This window comes from Salmo trutta, chromosome 16, assembly GCF_901001165.1.
Source record: "Salmo trutta chromosome 16, fSalTru1.1, whole genome shotgun sequence".
Classification (NCBI taxonomy): Eukaryota; Metazoa; Chordata; class Actinopteri; order Salmoniformes; family Salmonidae; genus Salmo; species Salmo trutta.
In genome coordinates, this window is record NC_042972.1 from 39,941,153 (window position 1) to 39,957,544 (window position 16,392).

General features: G+C 43.0%; 1 protein-coding gene across 5 annotated transcripts in view; it reads left to right on the plus strand.

Annotated features, from left to right (window-relative positions):
• The window catches only part of LOC115150750 (polyhomeotic-like protein 2), a 45,229-nt gene extending 29,171 nt beyond the window's left edge, over positions 1 to 16,058 (plus strand). For all 5 annotated transcript variants that reach the window (XM_029694370.1, XM_029694365.1, XM_029694366.1 and 2 more), the window contains exons 8-15: positions 2,114 to 2,469; positions 2,633 to 2,816; positions 12,566 to 12,771; positions 13,255 to 13,387; positions 13,526 to 13,646; positions 13,900 to 14,020; positions 14,123 to 14,429; positions 14,642 to 16,058. In XM_029694370.1, coding sequence (XP_029550230.1) covers positions 2,114 to 2,469; positions 2,633 to 2,816; positions 12,566 to 12,771; positions 13,255 to 13,387; positions 13,526 to 13,646; positions 13,900 to 14,020; positions 14,123 to 14,429; positions 14,642 to 14,796 — 1,583 coding nt within the window. In that variant the 3' untranslated portion in view covers positions 14,797 to 16,058. The remainder of the gene's footprint in view (positions 1 to 2,113; positions 2,470 to 2,632; positions 2,817 to 12,565; positions 12,772 to 13,254; positions 13,388 to 13,525; positions 13,647 to 13,899; positions 14,021 to 14,122; positions 14,430 to 14,641) is intronic.
• Positions 16,059 to 16,392: the final 334 nt, after the last annotated feature.

A 16,392-nucleotide genomic window follows, 5' to 3' on the forward strand; every position in this document is an offset into this window, starting at 1 on the left:
TTTCCGTCAACCTCATTGCTTGGTTTTTACTCTGACATGCACTGTCAACTGTGGGACCTTATATAGACAGGTGTGGGCCTTACCAAATCATCTCCAATCAATTGAATTTACCACAGGTGGACTCCAAGTTATATAAACATCTCAAGGATGATCAATGGAAACAGGATGCACCGGAGCTCAATTTTGAGTGTCATAGCAAAGGGTCTGAATACTTATGTAAATAAGGCCTTCCCTGTAGCTCAGTTGGTAGAGCATGGTGTTTGCAACACCAGGGTTGTGGGTTCGATTCCCACGGGGGGCCAGCACAGGAAAAAGAAAAAAAAAAAAAAACTATGAAATGTATGCATTCACTACTGTAAGTCGCTCTGGATAAGAGCGTCTGCTAAATGACTAAAATGTAAAATGTAAATGTATTTAAAAAAAAAAATTAAAGTCTAAACCTGTTTTTCGCTTTGTCATTATGGGGTGTTGTGTGTAGATTGAAGGGGAAAAAAATATTTTAATCCATTTTAGAATAAGGCTGTAACGTAAAAAATGGGAAGGGGTCTGAATACTTTCCATATGCACTCTTCTACCTGTTTGTTATGAATTAAGTGATTTACAGTGATGTGTGGGTGAGATTTCTAAACTAAAGCAGCAGTAGTAGATTGCAGAAACTCCGGTATTTTCCAGAGTCTGCTATTGAAACCCCATAGGGAATGTGCACTGAGTCCTTTCCTCTAGACATTCTGAAACAACACACAGGTATGGGGGAGTGGTTGCTTAGTGAGGCCTTAATCCAAAGGCCTTGAGGGACAAAAGGCATTTAAATGAATCCCCCTTCCTCTCCTTCCAAGACTTTTCTCTGTTACTCATTACAGTTGTTGAGAAAGCTGTCGAGCAGGACTGAGTGTTGTTGCTTGTATCCGGTGTGCAGTCGTTGGGAAATCCACTCATCTGTTCACACAAGTGCTAGGCCTATCTGCTGAATTGATAGCCGTTATTATACAGCCTGTTTTCCATTTATCCTTAGTGAGGGCTGGGTGGTAGGTAGACCTTTACTATGTTATCATGTAATTCAGAGTATCCGTCCAAGGCTTTTATCATGTTACTTTCTGAGAGATGTCAGTCTTCACCCTGTACTTAGTGAAACTATAGCTAACCACATGCTGTGGGTTTCATAGAGTTTTGCCACGTGAAAATCAAACACTTTCCAGAAGATCCTGTGGTATAAATGACTAATGACATGCAACTCTGCCGGATGGAAACGTCTCTATTTTCACAGCAGGGTAGACTGTGGTTACCGCGAAACAGAGAAACATTCATACCAGATGGAGCCCATCCCACACAAAATATACTAAAAAGGGGGGGGCTAGGGAGGAACCCTAATATCTTTGGCATCAATCCTTCATAATCAAAAGAGATCCATGAAGGTTAATGTTAGACTCCTCCGAGACTGTTAGTTTACTAAGATCATCTGAGGGAAGCTACTGTAAGACCCTAGGGCTTACACCTGAGACAAACAAACAGGTTAACAGCTCCTAGGAGAGATGATTCATGAGAACCCTCCCTCTCAGTAATGATGACGGCCAGATCCAACCTCATTGTTTCCTTGGGAGAGTTGTTTGGGCAACTGAAGGCTTGGGAGATTGACTCACAGATGACTACATACAGCATGTCATGGAGCATTGGCTTCTTATTTCCCTCTGGCTTTCCTCCTGCATATGTTTGGCCCAAGGCTACTCTGACTGTTGCTTCGTAGAGCCCATTTCACTAAACGACAGTACAATACATGAATGATGAGTTGTGTCCCTGGGTTCTGGGAAGTTAAGTCCTCAGGTTGTCATTTTGTCAGCAGAAGCCCTGTCAGGTGATGACAGACCCTTTGGAGACATTAGTGAGTAATGGCTGGTCAAAACCTTGACAACGGTTTAGGGCAAGTCTGCCTTGTGCTTTTCAACAAGGTCTTTCGACAACAATAGGCGTACTGGCAAATAAATTAATTCCTTTTACAGAGGTCCACTATTCAGGGTTTTTTTTGTGTGGGAAGTGTCGATTTTTCCTTTTGTGTACATGTACTGACTTAACTATAAGATTTTTTTTAATGCATCCTAATCCTCGATTCTTGTTCCAGCATACACCCAGATCCAGCCCCACTCCCTGGTCCAGCAGCACAAACAGCAGCAGCAGTTTGTAATCCAGCAGACCCAGGCTTCCCAAAGGACCCAGGGCCAGCTACTACAAACTGCCTCCATCCAGCCACACCTGCAGACTCCCTCCCTGGTCCCCCATTCCCCCAGCCAGCCAGGCCCTATCCCTGTGCTGCCCAAACCCACCTCTCACCACCAACCCACTACACCCAGTCAGCAGGCAACCATCTTTCACTCCACTATCAGCCCACATGCTCTCCACTCCAACCTGAGCCAAGCCAAAGCCCAGCCAGTACAACTCACAGCCATTAACCTCCAGATACAACCAGTGCCCTCACAGGTTAGTACACAGCAGTCACAACAAGAATTATGGAATTGGGAGAGTAGAGGATTACTCTGTAACAATGTGTCAGTAAGCCTAAAATATATCAATAATCTCTTGTCATTAGTCAAATGTTTCACTAAACACTCTCCCTTCTCCCTATATTCTATTACTATTACAGGCTTCCCGATTGGTCCAGGACAGTAAAGGGCAGGACAAGCCCACGTCATTGGTGGTCAGAGAGCGCTGCCCAACTACCAGAGTACAGCAGCAGTGTACCCCATCTGCCCCGTCTCCACCACAAGCCACCAAGCCAACAGAGCAGCCAAAGACTGACCCAGTCACGCCCATCAGCCAACCACAAGGTAGCAGGACATTTGGTTTTAATGATTCATGTTAACAAGCTTGTATCACCCCATCTCTTAGTTCTATTGCCTGGGGGGGGGGGGGGGGTGGGGTATATTGTTGTCATGTCATATTTACAACCAATTACAACTTTGGAAAGCCAGATCAAAGATAAGCCGCTCTGCCATGTACTTCTCTCCAGGGGCCTAATTTATCAAAGGTGTGTGCACAAGAAAGACTCTTTCAACCTTGCGTGTGCCAGTTTTCCCGCAGGTTGGTATTTATCCATTTTGAACTTGACGGGAAAGTGTGCGTATCTCACATGCAGCTCAGACCATGCAGCTCAGACCATGCAGCTCAGACCATGCAGCTCAGACCATGCAGCTCAGACCATGCAGCTCAGACCATGCAGCTCAGACCATGCGTACACACAACTTCTAGTGGTTGATCAATTCTATTGCAAGCAAATATTGTTCTTCTGGGGAACATTTTGTTTGATGCACAGGAATTATAATGGTAGGCTAATAAAGACATTTGAAACGTAATGATAAAACTGATGCATTTGATGTTGGTAAGGAGATCACATAGCAGTATACGGCCTAATAGGGTTCTTTTCACTTTTATTGTATAGGCCTATATGTCATAATCATATTTTCTAACATGACTGGTTTATTCCCGCTACACAACAAGTATTAGCCTACCATTTATCCATCGCTCATTCAATAGTCAAGCATTCTCGAAAGTAAATAGACTGGTAGCCTATTTAAAATATTTGACGGTATGGGTAGGCTACAGTATTGCTGTGATGTAGCTCTCCTATTTAAACTCAGAGCCAATACCAAGGCAGGAGATAAACACTATCTGTTGATAAACAAAATATTGAACCATAATTTGTATTTTGCATAGAAGTGTGGGCTGTAGCATTTAGCCTACTTTTAAATTGTTCAAATAGACAATCTTGTGTAATGCTCAGCCAGTGTTTGTTTGGGACTCGCTGTATGAGCGGCAGGCATTTTTAGTTTTTTTAAAAAGTCACTGTAAACATTCTGCCCACACCTCTACAGAAATGTGATCAAATTTGCCTTTGTACTTTCTTTTAGAAACTGACATGGCCCAGTTCCAACATTTTTGTTACCGTAAAAGGGGAATGGAGGGAGTTTTCCAGCCGGTGTTTTAGAGCTTGTTCACGACTCTGATTTATCAATGAAAAAATATGTATACAGTACCAGTCAACTTTGGACACCTACTCATTCTACATTGTAGAATAATAGTGAAGACATCCAAACAATGAAATAACACATATGGATTTTTAAAACATTTTTTATTAAATGTTTTATTTCATCTTTATTTAACCAGGTAAGCAAGTTGAGAACAAGTTCTCATTTAGAACTGCGACCTGGCCAAGATAAAGCAAAGCGGTGCGGCAGAAAGAACAACACAGAGTTACACATGGAATAAAGAAGCGTACAGTCAATAACACAATATAAAAAAAGAAAGTCTATATACAGTGTGTGCAGATGGCATGAGGAGGTAAGGCAATAGTAGCAAAGTAATTACAATTTAGCAGATTAACACTGAAGTGATAGATGAGTAGCTGATGGTGTGTAAGTAGTGATACTGGTGTGCAAAAGAGCAGCAAAGTAAATAAAAACTATGGGGATGAGGTAGGTAGATTGGGTGGGCTATTTACAGATGGACTATGAACAGCTGCAGCGATCGGTTAGCTGCTCAGATAGCTGATGTTTAAAGTTAGTGAGGGAAATGTAAGTCTCCAGCTTCAGCGATTTTTGCAATTCGTTCCAATCACTGGCAGCAGAGAACTGGAAGGAAAGGCGGCCAAAGGAGGTGTTGGCTTTGGGGATGACCAGTGAGGTATACCTGCTGGAGCGCGTGCTACGGGTGGGTGTGGTTATCGTGACCAGTGAGCTAAGGCGGAGCTTTACCCAGCATAGACTTATAGATGACCTGGAGCCAGTGGGTCTGGCGACGAATATGTAGCGAGGGCCAGCCGACTAGAGCATACAGGTCGCAGTGGTGGGTGGCATAAGGCGCTTTGGTAACAAAACGGATGGCACTGTGATAGACAACATCCAATTTGCTGAGTAGAGTATTGGAAGCTATTTTGTAGATGACATCGCCGAAGTCGAGGATCGGTAGGATAGTCAGTTTTACTAGGGCAAGTTTGGCGGCATGAGTGAAGGAGGCTTTGTTGCGGAATAGAAAGCCGATTCTAGATTTGATTTTGGATTGGAGATGTTTGATATGAGTCTGGAAGGAGAGTTTACAGTCTAGCCAGACACCTAGGTATTTGTAGTTGTCCACGTATTCTAGGTCAGAACCGTCCAGAGTAGTGATGCTAGACGGGCGGGCGGGTGCGGGCAGCGAACAGTTGAAAAGCATGCATTCGGTTTTGCTAGAGTTTAAGAGCAGTTGGAAGCCACAGAAGGAGTGTTGTATGGCATTGAGGCTCGTTTGGAGGTTAGTTAACAGTGTCCAAAGAAGGGCCAGATGTATACAGAATGGTGTCGTCTGCGTAGAGGTGGATCAGGGAATCACCCGCAACAAGAGCGACATCGTTGATATAGACAGAGAAAAGAGTCGGCCCTAGAATTGAACCCTGTGGTACCCCTATAGAGACTGCCAGAGGTCCGGACAACAGGCCCTCCGATTTTACACACTGAACTCTGTCTGCGAAGTAGTTGGTGAACCAGGCGAGGCAGTCATTTGAGAAACCAAGGCTATTGAGTCTGCCGATAAGAATACGGTGATTGACAGAGTCGAAAGCCTTGGCCAGGTCGATGAAGACGGCGGCACAGTACTGTCTTTTATCGGTGGCGGTTATGGTATCGTTTAGTACCTTGAGCGTGGCTGAGGTGTACCCGTGACCAGCTCGGAACCCGGATTGCACAGTGGAGAAGGGACGGTGGGATTCAAAATGGTCAGTGATCTGTTTATTAACTTTGCTTTCAAAGACTTTAGAAAGGCAGGGCAGGATGGATATAGGTCATGTAACAGTTTGGGTCTAGAGTGTCACCCCCTTTGAAGAGAGGGATGACCGCGGCAGCCTTCCTGTCTTTAGGGATCTCGGACGAAACGAAAGAGGTTGGAACAGACTGGTAATAGGGGTTGCAACAATCGCGGCGGATAATTTTAGAGAGGGTCCAGATTGTCTAGCCCAGCTGATTTGTACGGGTCCAGGTTTTTCAGCTCTTTCAGAACATCTGCGATCTGGATTTGGGTGAAGGAGAAGCTGGGGAGGCTCAGGCAAGTAGCTGCGATGGGTGCGGAGCTATTGGCCGGGATTGGGGTAGCCAGGAGGAAAGCATGGCCAGCCATAGAGATGCTTATTGAAATGTTCAATTATCATGAATTTATCGGTGGTGACCGTGTCGCCTAGCCTCAGTGCAGTGGACGGCTGGAAGGAGGTGTTCTTGTTCTCCATGGACTTTACAGTGTCCCAAAACCTTTTGGAGTTAGAGCTACAGGATGCAAACGTCTGTTTGAAAAAGCTAGCCTTTGCTTTCCTAACTGACTGTGTATATTGGTTCCTGACTTCCCTGAACAGTTGCATATCGCAGGGACTATTCGATGCTATTGCCGTCCGCCACAGGATGTTTTTGTGCTGGTCAAGGGCAGTCAGGTCTGGAGTGAACCAAGGGCTATATCTGTTCTTAGTTCAAAAATTTTTTGAAAGGGGCATGCTTATTTAAGATGGTGAGGAAATGATTTTTAAATTACGACCAGGCATCCTCGACTGACGGGATGAGGTCAATATCCTTCCAGGATACCTGGGCCAGGTCGATTAGAAAGGCCTGCTTGCAGAAGTGTTTTAGGGAGCGTTTGACAGTGATGAGGGGTGGTTGTTTGACTGATAATATCTATGAGGGTGACACGGCAAGGACATCAGGGTTGGTGGAGTGTGCTGAAGCAGTGAGTAAAACAAACTTAGGGAGGAGGCTTCTGATGTTAACATGCATGAAACCAAGGCTTTTTCGATTACAGAAGTCAACAAATGAGAGTGCCTGGGGACACGCAGGGCCTGGGTTAGCCTCCACATCACCCGAGGAACAAAGGAGGAGTAGGATGAGGGTACGGCTAAAGGCTAGCAAAACTGGTCGTCTAGTGCGTTTGGGACAGAGAATAAAAGGAGCAGATTTCTGGGCGTGGTAGAATAGATTCAGGGCATAATGTGCAGACAGGGGTAAGCCCAGGCACTGATTGATCTCTGGACACGCTGGTTATACTGGGTGAGATCACTGCATGTGTGGGAGGTGGGACAAAGGAGGTATCTAAGGCATGTATAATGGGACTAGGTGCTCCACAGTAAACTAAAACAATGATAATTATCCTAAACAACAGTATACAAGGCATTGACATTTGAGAGAGACATAAAGCAATCACAGGTGTTGATTGGGAGAGCTAGCTAAGTCAACAACGGGTGAGACAACACCTAATCAGCTAAGACGACGACAACAACAACAACAGGTAAAATGGCAATGAATGGGCAGAGAGGGTCGGTTAACTACACACAGGGCCTGAGTTCGGGGCTAGGGCCGACAGATAAACAAAGGTAAACAAAGTGGAGTACCGTGATAAATGAACAGTCCATCAGGCATCGGCTATGTAGCCAAGTGATTATAGGGTCCAGGGTACAGCAATAGATGAAACAGGGAAGCCGCTAGGTAGTTGTTACTACGCTAGCACGTGGGAGACACGGCATTTAAAGTTAGCAGTCCGGGGTAAGTAGAAGCGTCTGCTCCGTCGTCCAGCAAAGGCCGGTTGAAGGCACAACTGATGGAATTACGTCTGCGGACCAGTCATGGTGGTACGGCGGGGCGCCGACGAAGGGACCGGGCCAGATGGCGAAAGAGGTTTTGTAGTTGTGGTAATTTCGTTGGCTAGCCGGGAGATGCACCTGGCTCAGGGCTAGCTTCGGGGCTGTGTCACTCAGTGGCAGCAAGCTAGCTGTGATGATCAATGGTCCAGAGTTTACGGCAGGAATCTGGCATTGGAGTGGAAAAAAACAGTCCAAGGCAGGCAGGTATTATCCAGGCTAAAAAAACAGCTGGTGCCTGAGCAGAGGGTAAAGGCCGCTAGCAGTGGCTAACAATGACTAAATAGCTAGTAACTTAACTAATTAGCTGGCTACCTTCTGATGAAAATTTTGGCTATAGGGTCTAAAGAAATTGCGGATCCGTGTCACATTGAGTGAGTCGGGTTACCGGAAGGTATATTTAATTTAAAAATGGAAAAAGAGATTGGAATATATACAAAAAGAAAAAAAATACAAAAAGTAAACGAGAGGACAACAAACCACGTCTGCACTGCTACGCCATCTTGGATTATATGTATAATTATATGTATAATCGTGCAATAACCAAAAAAAGTGTTACAAATCAAAATATATTTTAGATTGTTCAAAGTAGCCACCCTTTGCCTTGATGACAGCTTTCCACACTCATACTGTATGTTCCATGGGATAAATCCCAGTAATGTTTTGCACCAGAAAATCCTAGAATCTACACATGTAACTGACCTCCTTGATTCGGTCTTATGTAGCAAAATTTGAAATTGTGTTTTTTACATTGGATAAAACCTACAAAATGGTATATCATACACTGTATTTGAGAAACAATGGGAAAGTAATTCTGCTTTGGAAGTTGATAAACCTGTAACTTGGCCTTTGAACGTTTTGGTACCTACTGGAGAGCTTTTCTTTTGTCATACCCATTCAGCATCGTTCACACCCTTTTAAGCTTTAGCCCCCACCAATACTCAGACCATTTTACCCAACCTAGTAGAGCTGGTTAAATTGTTTTCATGTTATCCGGCGCGTCGGTGACTGTGCTTCTTGCAACAATTGAATTACGTTTTTTGCCAACGTTTACTGACACTGGTCATATTCAACGGATGTTGTGTTCGTAAATTCATCAGTTATTCTGTGCTGTGGCACACAAGATTGCTCTGAAGTCGAACACACCGAAATGGTTACTTGCATAGTGGCAAGCTAGCTAAACAATGAACCATAATCCTAACTCATGACGTTACTACCCTGCATGAATCTGCAGGTAGTTAACCAACCAGGTTCAATGTTAGCTAGCTAACATTAAGCTATAACTGGCAATGCAAATGGCTCTGAGATATGAATAATAAGATCATACACGTAATGTTAGTTAGCGAGCCAGCCAGCTAACGTTAGCTAGCTAGCTAATAGTATACTAACTTGAAATGAAACCACTTTCTGTCAATTATAAACGTGTAATATCTGAAAATGTAGCTAGCTAGACTATCTTACCCGTATATATCATGGATGGGTGCGTCTCCTGTTGGATGCCATGGTTGCCCTTAGTTTGAAGATGTAATCAGGAGACAGGTGTTTTCTCCATCTCCTTAGCTATCATACTTGAATTCCACTGATTTCAAAACTTGGTCCTCCATAAAGTGGAGAGCAACACTTATGCAGTTTTACTACGTGGTAAAAACATTTTTAAAGCTGTGTTATCCTGTTAGGGAAAGACGTTCCGCTAGCGGAACACCTCACCAATATCCAATGGTATAGAGTGGCGCGAATTACAAATACCTCAAATGCAAAAACGTAAATTTTTCAAACATATGACTATTTTACACCATTTTAAAGACAAGACTCTCCTTTATCTAACCACATGGTCCGATTTCAAAAAGGCTTTACAACGAAAGCAAAACATTAGATTATGTCAGAGTACCCAGCCAGAAATAATCACACACCCATTTTTCAAGCTAGCATATATGTCACAAAAACCAAAACCACAGCTAAATGCAGCACTAACCTTTGATGATCTTCATCAGATGACACTCCTAGGACATTATGTTATACAATACATGCATCTTTGTTCAATCAAGTTCATATTTATATCAAAAAACTGCTTTTTACGTTGACAAAAAACATTAATTATTTTAAGAATTATAGATACAGAAAGAACTCCTTTATGCAATCGCGGTGTCCGATTTTAAAATAGCTTTTCGGTGAAAGCACATTTTGCAATATTCTGAGTCGATATCACGGCTAGCTATTTTGACACCCACCAAGTTTGGCACTCACCAAACTCAGATTTACTATAAGAAAAATTGGATTACCTTTGCTGTTCTTCGTCAGAATGCACTCCCAGGACTTCTACTTCAACAACCAATGTTGTTTTGGTTCCAAATAATCCATAGTTATATTCAAATACCTCCGTTTTGTTCGTGCGTTCAAGACACTATCCGAAGGGTGACGCGCCGGCACGTTTCGTGACACAACATTTCAAAATATTCCATTACCGTACTTCGAAGCATGTCAAACTCTGTTTAAAATCAATTTTTATGCGATTTGTCTCGTAAAATAGCGATAATATTCCAACCGGGAGACGTTGTATCCGTTCAAACACTGAAATAAGAAAATGGAGTCATCACATGCACCCGCGCGCGCCAGTGTCATTGTTCTCAGAAGTACCACTCACCTAAACCCCTACTGTTTTTCGCCCAGAGCCTGCAGAGTTATCATTCTATGTTCTGGCACCTTCAGAGAGCCAATGAAAGCCTTAGAAAATGTCACGTTACAGCAGAGATCCTGTATTTTCGATAAAGAGGCTACAGAAGGCCAAGAAATGGTCAGACAGGGCACTTCCCATATAGAATCTTCTCAGGTTTTGGCCTGCCATATGAGTTCTGTTATACTCACAGACACCATTCAAACAGTTTTAGAAAGTTTAGGGTGTTTTCTATCCAAATCTACTAATTATATGCATATTCTAGTTTCTGGGCAGGAGTAATGACCAGATTAAATCGGGTACGTTTTTTATCCGGCTGTGAAAATACTGCCCCCTATCCCAAACAGGTTATACAAGACATACTGACCAGCTCAAATGGACAGACGCGTGCTATATGGCAGACCAATCCAAACTCGTCTCTCGGCATGTCCAGCCCACTCATTCTCTCAGCCAATCATGACTAGCGGGAAGGTTGCTGTCTTTTTCTGTGGCTAAACCAACTCTGCTTATAATTTAACAATTTTATTCGTATATACAGATGGCATACACGTTTGTTATTAAGACACATGTAAGTTCACATGTTCGAAAAGGCATTTCTGCCCCAAAAACACATTTTGATGAAAACATTTTTTTTACATTCAAACGGCTCTCCTGTGACGTAGTGACCCGCGATATACACCTAGTTTCCTGAAACGGGTCACATATGCCCTAATTTAGTAAGACATGCACCAGGTGGGGAGGCAGATCTGTTCTTAATGTTTGTCAGCTGTGCCCGTGGCTTTGGTCAGGGTGAGGAATCTTGTCTGGTTATCCCCAATGGAACCATTGAGGAGAGTTAAATGTCAAATTTGTTATGGACAGAAATATTATGCTTTAAACTTTTAGTCAAATGGAAAATGTGTTTTATGATGGTAGTAGTCTTACGCTCTCACTCATTCAAAATGCTGAACATGCAGATCATATTAAGAGGTTTTATTTTTATTGCTACTGTTCTTGTAAAAGTGAAATGTATGTAAAGCCACAAGGCTCTTTTTTTATGACTAGTGCTTGGGTGTGAATGCATAGTCGAGGTGCTCCGCTTGCCACTGAGGTTCAAAATAAACAGTCATCTTTGATGTCTAAAAATAGAGGCAGGCTTGCAGGACCTCTGGCTCTCTGCTTGGACCAGATTGCAACACATTCAGAGCCTACTGTGTGGTTGAACATAACCCAAAGTTGCAGAATATAGCCAACTGCTCCTGGTATTTATTATGCTTACTTAAACCATATTTTGTGCAGTATCCTGTAGTATGTTTCCTTATAAAGAGAATGAAGGTTTCTTTTGGTTTGCAATTGTGGAATGTTATGCTACATTGGGTCACAGGACCTGTATTTGTATAAAGACTAAAGAGCAGTTCCTGTGTGTCAATAGTTGCTCACATAGACTTGAGCCCTGTGAATTTGCAGGGCTAAGATTATTCACATGAGAAGAACCAGAAATGTGTCTGTCAACATAATTGAAGTGTTTTTATTTTCATGTGTCTAATTGTAATAGTATAAGCGCAGAGTACATGTCTATGGAGGAAAAACAGAGGGCGGTACCTTATTGAATTATTTAATTATTATTCTGCTCTGCCCGCCTCTCACCATTGGTGCAGGGCTCGATCGAGCGAGTGTCTCTGTTCTGTATTGCGTGCTTTGTAGTACAGTTATCGCTTTAAAAGAGAGAGGCAGGCTATAGCGCGTGCTTGTGTATTGAATCGGAAAAAAGCACAAGTGAAGCGGCAGGAAGAATTTAGGTGAGCCAATTCTTATTTCCCCTTTGAAATGGAGCAGTTGTTGAACTTTATCGGTACTTTTAAGGGTTTTAACATTGTTGCAAACAGCCACGGAAGCGTTTGTTGTTTTAATGCATAGGTTACTACTTCATTACGGTAGCCATAAGTGTTTTTGCGGCGACCGGTCAAAAACGACTTTGTGCCGTTTTCATATTTTGATATCCTGATACATTTACATCAGTAACTAATGCGTATCTAGTAAGTTACATTACAAACGCTTGGTAATGGAAGTGGGCCCCTTACACATGATTTGGCAGGTGGATGATCGATATAATTATTTACATTAGTACTTGAATGACTAGAGAAGACAACAGTAGTACACACCGTGAAATAATATTTTAGCTCAGTTAGTGACATGAATACATTCTAAAACATTGAGTACAAATGTGGGCCACATCATTGAATGATGCAATGCGTTATCTGCTCCTTTTAATTTGTAATTGGCAGGAGTCACTACTACCAACAGGGTGAATGCTGCACCTGGGACTCCACCTCCAGCCATGACCTCGGGAAATGAGAACGAGGCGCCCACTTTGACCGGGAGCATCCCACAGAATGGGGAGAACAAGCCACCCCAGGCTATCGTCAAGCCCCAGGTCCTCACCCACGTCATTGAGGGCTTTGTCATCCAGGAGGGAGCTGAACCCTTCCCTGTAAGTGCCCTCTCCCATGGTACTCCTTAGCAGCTAGGAGTAAACAACATGCCACTATCTCAAGTGATTTCCCACAGGGGCATATTCCTAATAGCAACAAACACAAACAATCATGCAACAACACTCTCTGTGCTAAGCAATGACAAAGGGCAATGTCTTACTATTGTTTACCTTGGTCATAAATTCTAATAGCCTTCTGTAGTCCAAAATGTTGTTCCATACAGAGATGTCTGTGAAAGAAGGCACACAGATGTTAAGACCACAATTAAGTGTTATTTTTGAGAGGTGGGGCGCAAAATGTTGATACACACTTGAGTGGCTGTGCCTATATGACTTATCAATTAACAACTCCCTGTTTCCTAGTGGGTGTTTGCTGCACAGGCTTTATTATAGCTTATGGACACAGCATTGTTAGTTTGCCATTGTATTGCTGTCATAGCTTGGAAAGAGTGCCATTAAGACATCACACGTTGTCTTCCCCAGATTGAGCGGTTGCCTGTGATGATGGACAGCCCAAAGAAGCTGCATGAGCAGCTCTCCTCTGACCCCGACAAGACTCCTGTTAGTAACCCCACCAACACCACAGACTCTGAGACAGAGGAGCTGACCCCTCAAGGTAAGGGAGGTCATGTATGGAGTGATTGAAGCCATCTTATTTGGCAAGCAACACAATTATGGACTTTCTAAGTGCTACAGCTTCATAACAATGTAAGAGATGTTGATCTTTCATGGAATTATTTTGATTTGCCCACAGAATTAAAAGATCAAGAGGATTCAGATTCTCCCAAACTGAGCTGTGAATTCTGTGGCTGGGTGGACTTTGCCTACAAATTCAAGGGGTCAAAACGGTTTTGTTCCATGGTGTGTGCAAAAAGGTAATTCACGTTTGGGGTACCATTTCTAATCAATCAAATGTATTCATAAAGCCCTTTTTACAAAGAACAGATGTCACAGTGCTTATACAGAAACCCAGCCTACAACCCCAAACTGCAAGCAATGCAGATAGATGTAGAATGTTTAGATGCTTTCAGTGGGTTAAATCCCTCAGGGTCAGAGCTCCTCAGTAGTGTTGCTTTGAGATGTGGGATGGGAGTGGACATAACTATTATCCTTGTTGTTGTGGAACAGGTATAATGTTGGTTGCAGGAAGCGGATAGGCCTTTTCCATCCAGAAAGGAGCAAAACATCCAACCGCTGGCACAGAAGGTCACACAATAGCGGCCACCAGAGTATCGATTCTAAGAAGCAGGTAAGATCCTCTCCTACTTCTCCACTGACATCACAGCTCCCCTGTGAACAAACATGCTCCCCTCAGTGACACCAGAGCTGACTCATGGGTTTTGTGTTTCAGAAGCTGTCCCCTATGCCTCAGCAGACCCAGGGGGGTTCAGTGTCCTCCCCGCTTCCCTCCCAACCCAGCCAGGAAGAGTCCAGCCCCTGCTCTGACATGTCCAGCTATGAGGAGCCTCCGTCACCCCTGTCAGCAGCCAGCTCAGGGCCCCCGGCACCCCAGGTGGTGTCACTCCTGGCAGGGAGAGGCTCGGACCAGGAGTCCCCCCGGAGCCGAGAGCTGCCTCTCCTCACTCAGCACTTCCTGCCCAACGACCCCACCAAGTGGAATGTGGAGGAAGTATACGAGTTCATTCGCTCCCTTCCAGGTAAGTCTCATAAATAGAGTATTCAGCTTAGGCCAACACCATAACTATATTCTTCTGTAGGCATGAAGATGTGATGATAGTAAGCTTATTTCCCCTCTGGGGATCAATAACATGTATTAATTCCTCAGTGGATTGTCTTATGTAGACAGTGTTCATGCTTGTCTTTGATGTTAGATAATTTATTTAATGGGTTCGCTGTGGCTTGTTCCTAGGCTGCCAGGAGATAGCAGATGAGTTCCGCTCTCAGGAGATAGACGGGCAGGCCATGCTCCTACTGAAAGAGGACCACCTTATGAGTGCCATGAACATTAAACTGGGACCTGCACTTAAGATCTACGCAAGCATCAACATGCTCAAAGACTCTTAGCCATGATGGGTTGATATGGTGCTGATGTGTGTGCATTTGTGTGTATGTCTGTGTGCGTGTTAGTCTGTGTTTGGTGGGAAGGAGTCATACTCTGGGACAAGATTAAACATGTCGCCATCGCACTGATGACTACCTTACCTCTGCACTACCATCTTTCATCCCACCTTTGGATTGGCTCTTTCATGGTACATTTATCCATGGCCTGCAGATAGGTGAACAACTGGTCATTCCCTTGGTTGTCAAAGAGAAGTTTCCAGGGAAATACTTTAATGGACTGACTGCGTTAGAGTAATGGCACAAATAGTGCTAAAAGCACTGCAAGGATATATTTGAGCTTGTAGGAAAAGATGTGAAAATGTGGGTATATCAGAATTTCTTCTGAAGTATAATTGTGATTTTAATTATCATTGACCGCATACGTGGTATGTTTTATTTTGGTGCTGATCTGATGTTATTGACAGCCATACGTGTACAGTATGTTTGTCAGGGAACAAATGAAAGCCAGTCACCAGTTTGAGTCTTATACAACAGATGCTTAGCTCCATTTCATAATGATCAGCAACTATACACATACACTGCATGGCATTTCACTGTGCTCAGAGCAGTTACCGCTGTTACTTTGAGACATTGATACTTTCCCTGTACATTTTACAGGCTTAGAGAGACAATCTTTCCAAATGTGATTTACCAAGATGCCATGCCTTTATTTATTCCTGGGTCAGATTTCACATCCATAGAAGACCTCTATGACTGTAGGGTTGACCCATGCTATCTATGGGTTGACCACAAGGCTGAAAAGATGCATAACTCGATGAACTCACTGTGGATGTTCACCATCATACCTCTTTTATTCCACTAACACTTAAAATGATTGGTTCTCTTCTCCATAGTTTAAATTAATACAACCAGAATGACTTGATTGGGTCTGAAATTCAAACATTTGGTTTGGTGAGATGTCAAGATCTGTATGAGTCTAAAGCTACCTGTAAGGAATTACATGCTTGTATTTGCTTTTAAGTTATCCATAATGTTTTATATAAAAATTGTTAAGTATTTTGAAATATGCAAATATGTAAATATCATGGCTTGGGGAAGGTGTCTTTTTAGTGTTTTTATAAAAAAAATATTGTATGCTTGTCATGTGATGAATGGTCAATTGTGTTTTTAATTGTTTGAGATGATGCTTTGTCAAATGCCTGTATTTATCGAAGTACTGAATTTGTTACGCAACATTTTTCAATGATAAATCTGCAACATAGTCAGTTGTATGTTTTTATTTTTGTGTTAAAATCTATATTTGCTTGAGTTTGATATTATGGCATGTTCAGTACAGTAGCAAGACCAGTAGCTTCACTGATCGCACATAGTCCTTTGGGTGGATTGCAGTTGTCTCCAGAACCCCTGAAAGATCCTCCTTCCTTCCTGCTGTCTTGTATCATTATTACATGGGGCATGTATTAGTGTAAGTACATATTTATCTGGATTATTTTGTCACAAATGTAGCCTACCCTCTAGTGGTGCTTAAAGGGTAGTGCTTGTACAACAATTGAAGTACAGTGGGTTTGAATATTGAGTAGGTTGGTGTATTGAATAAGT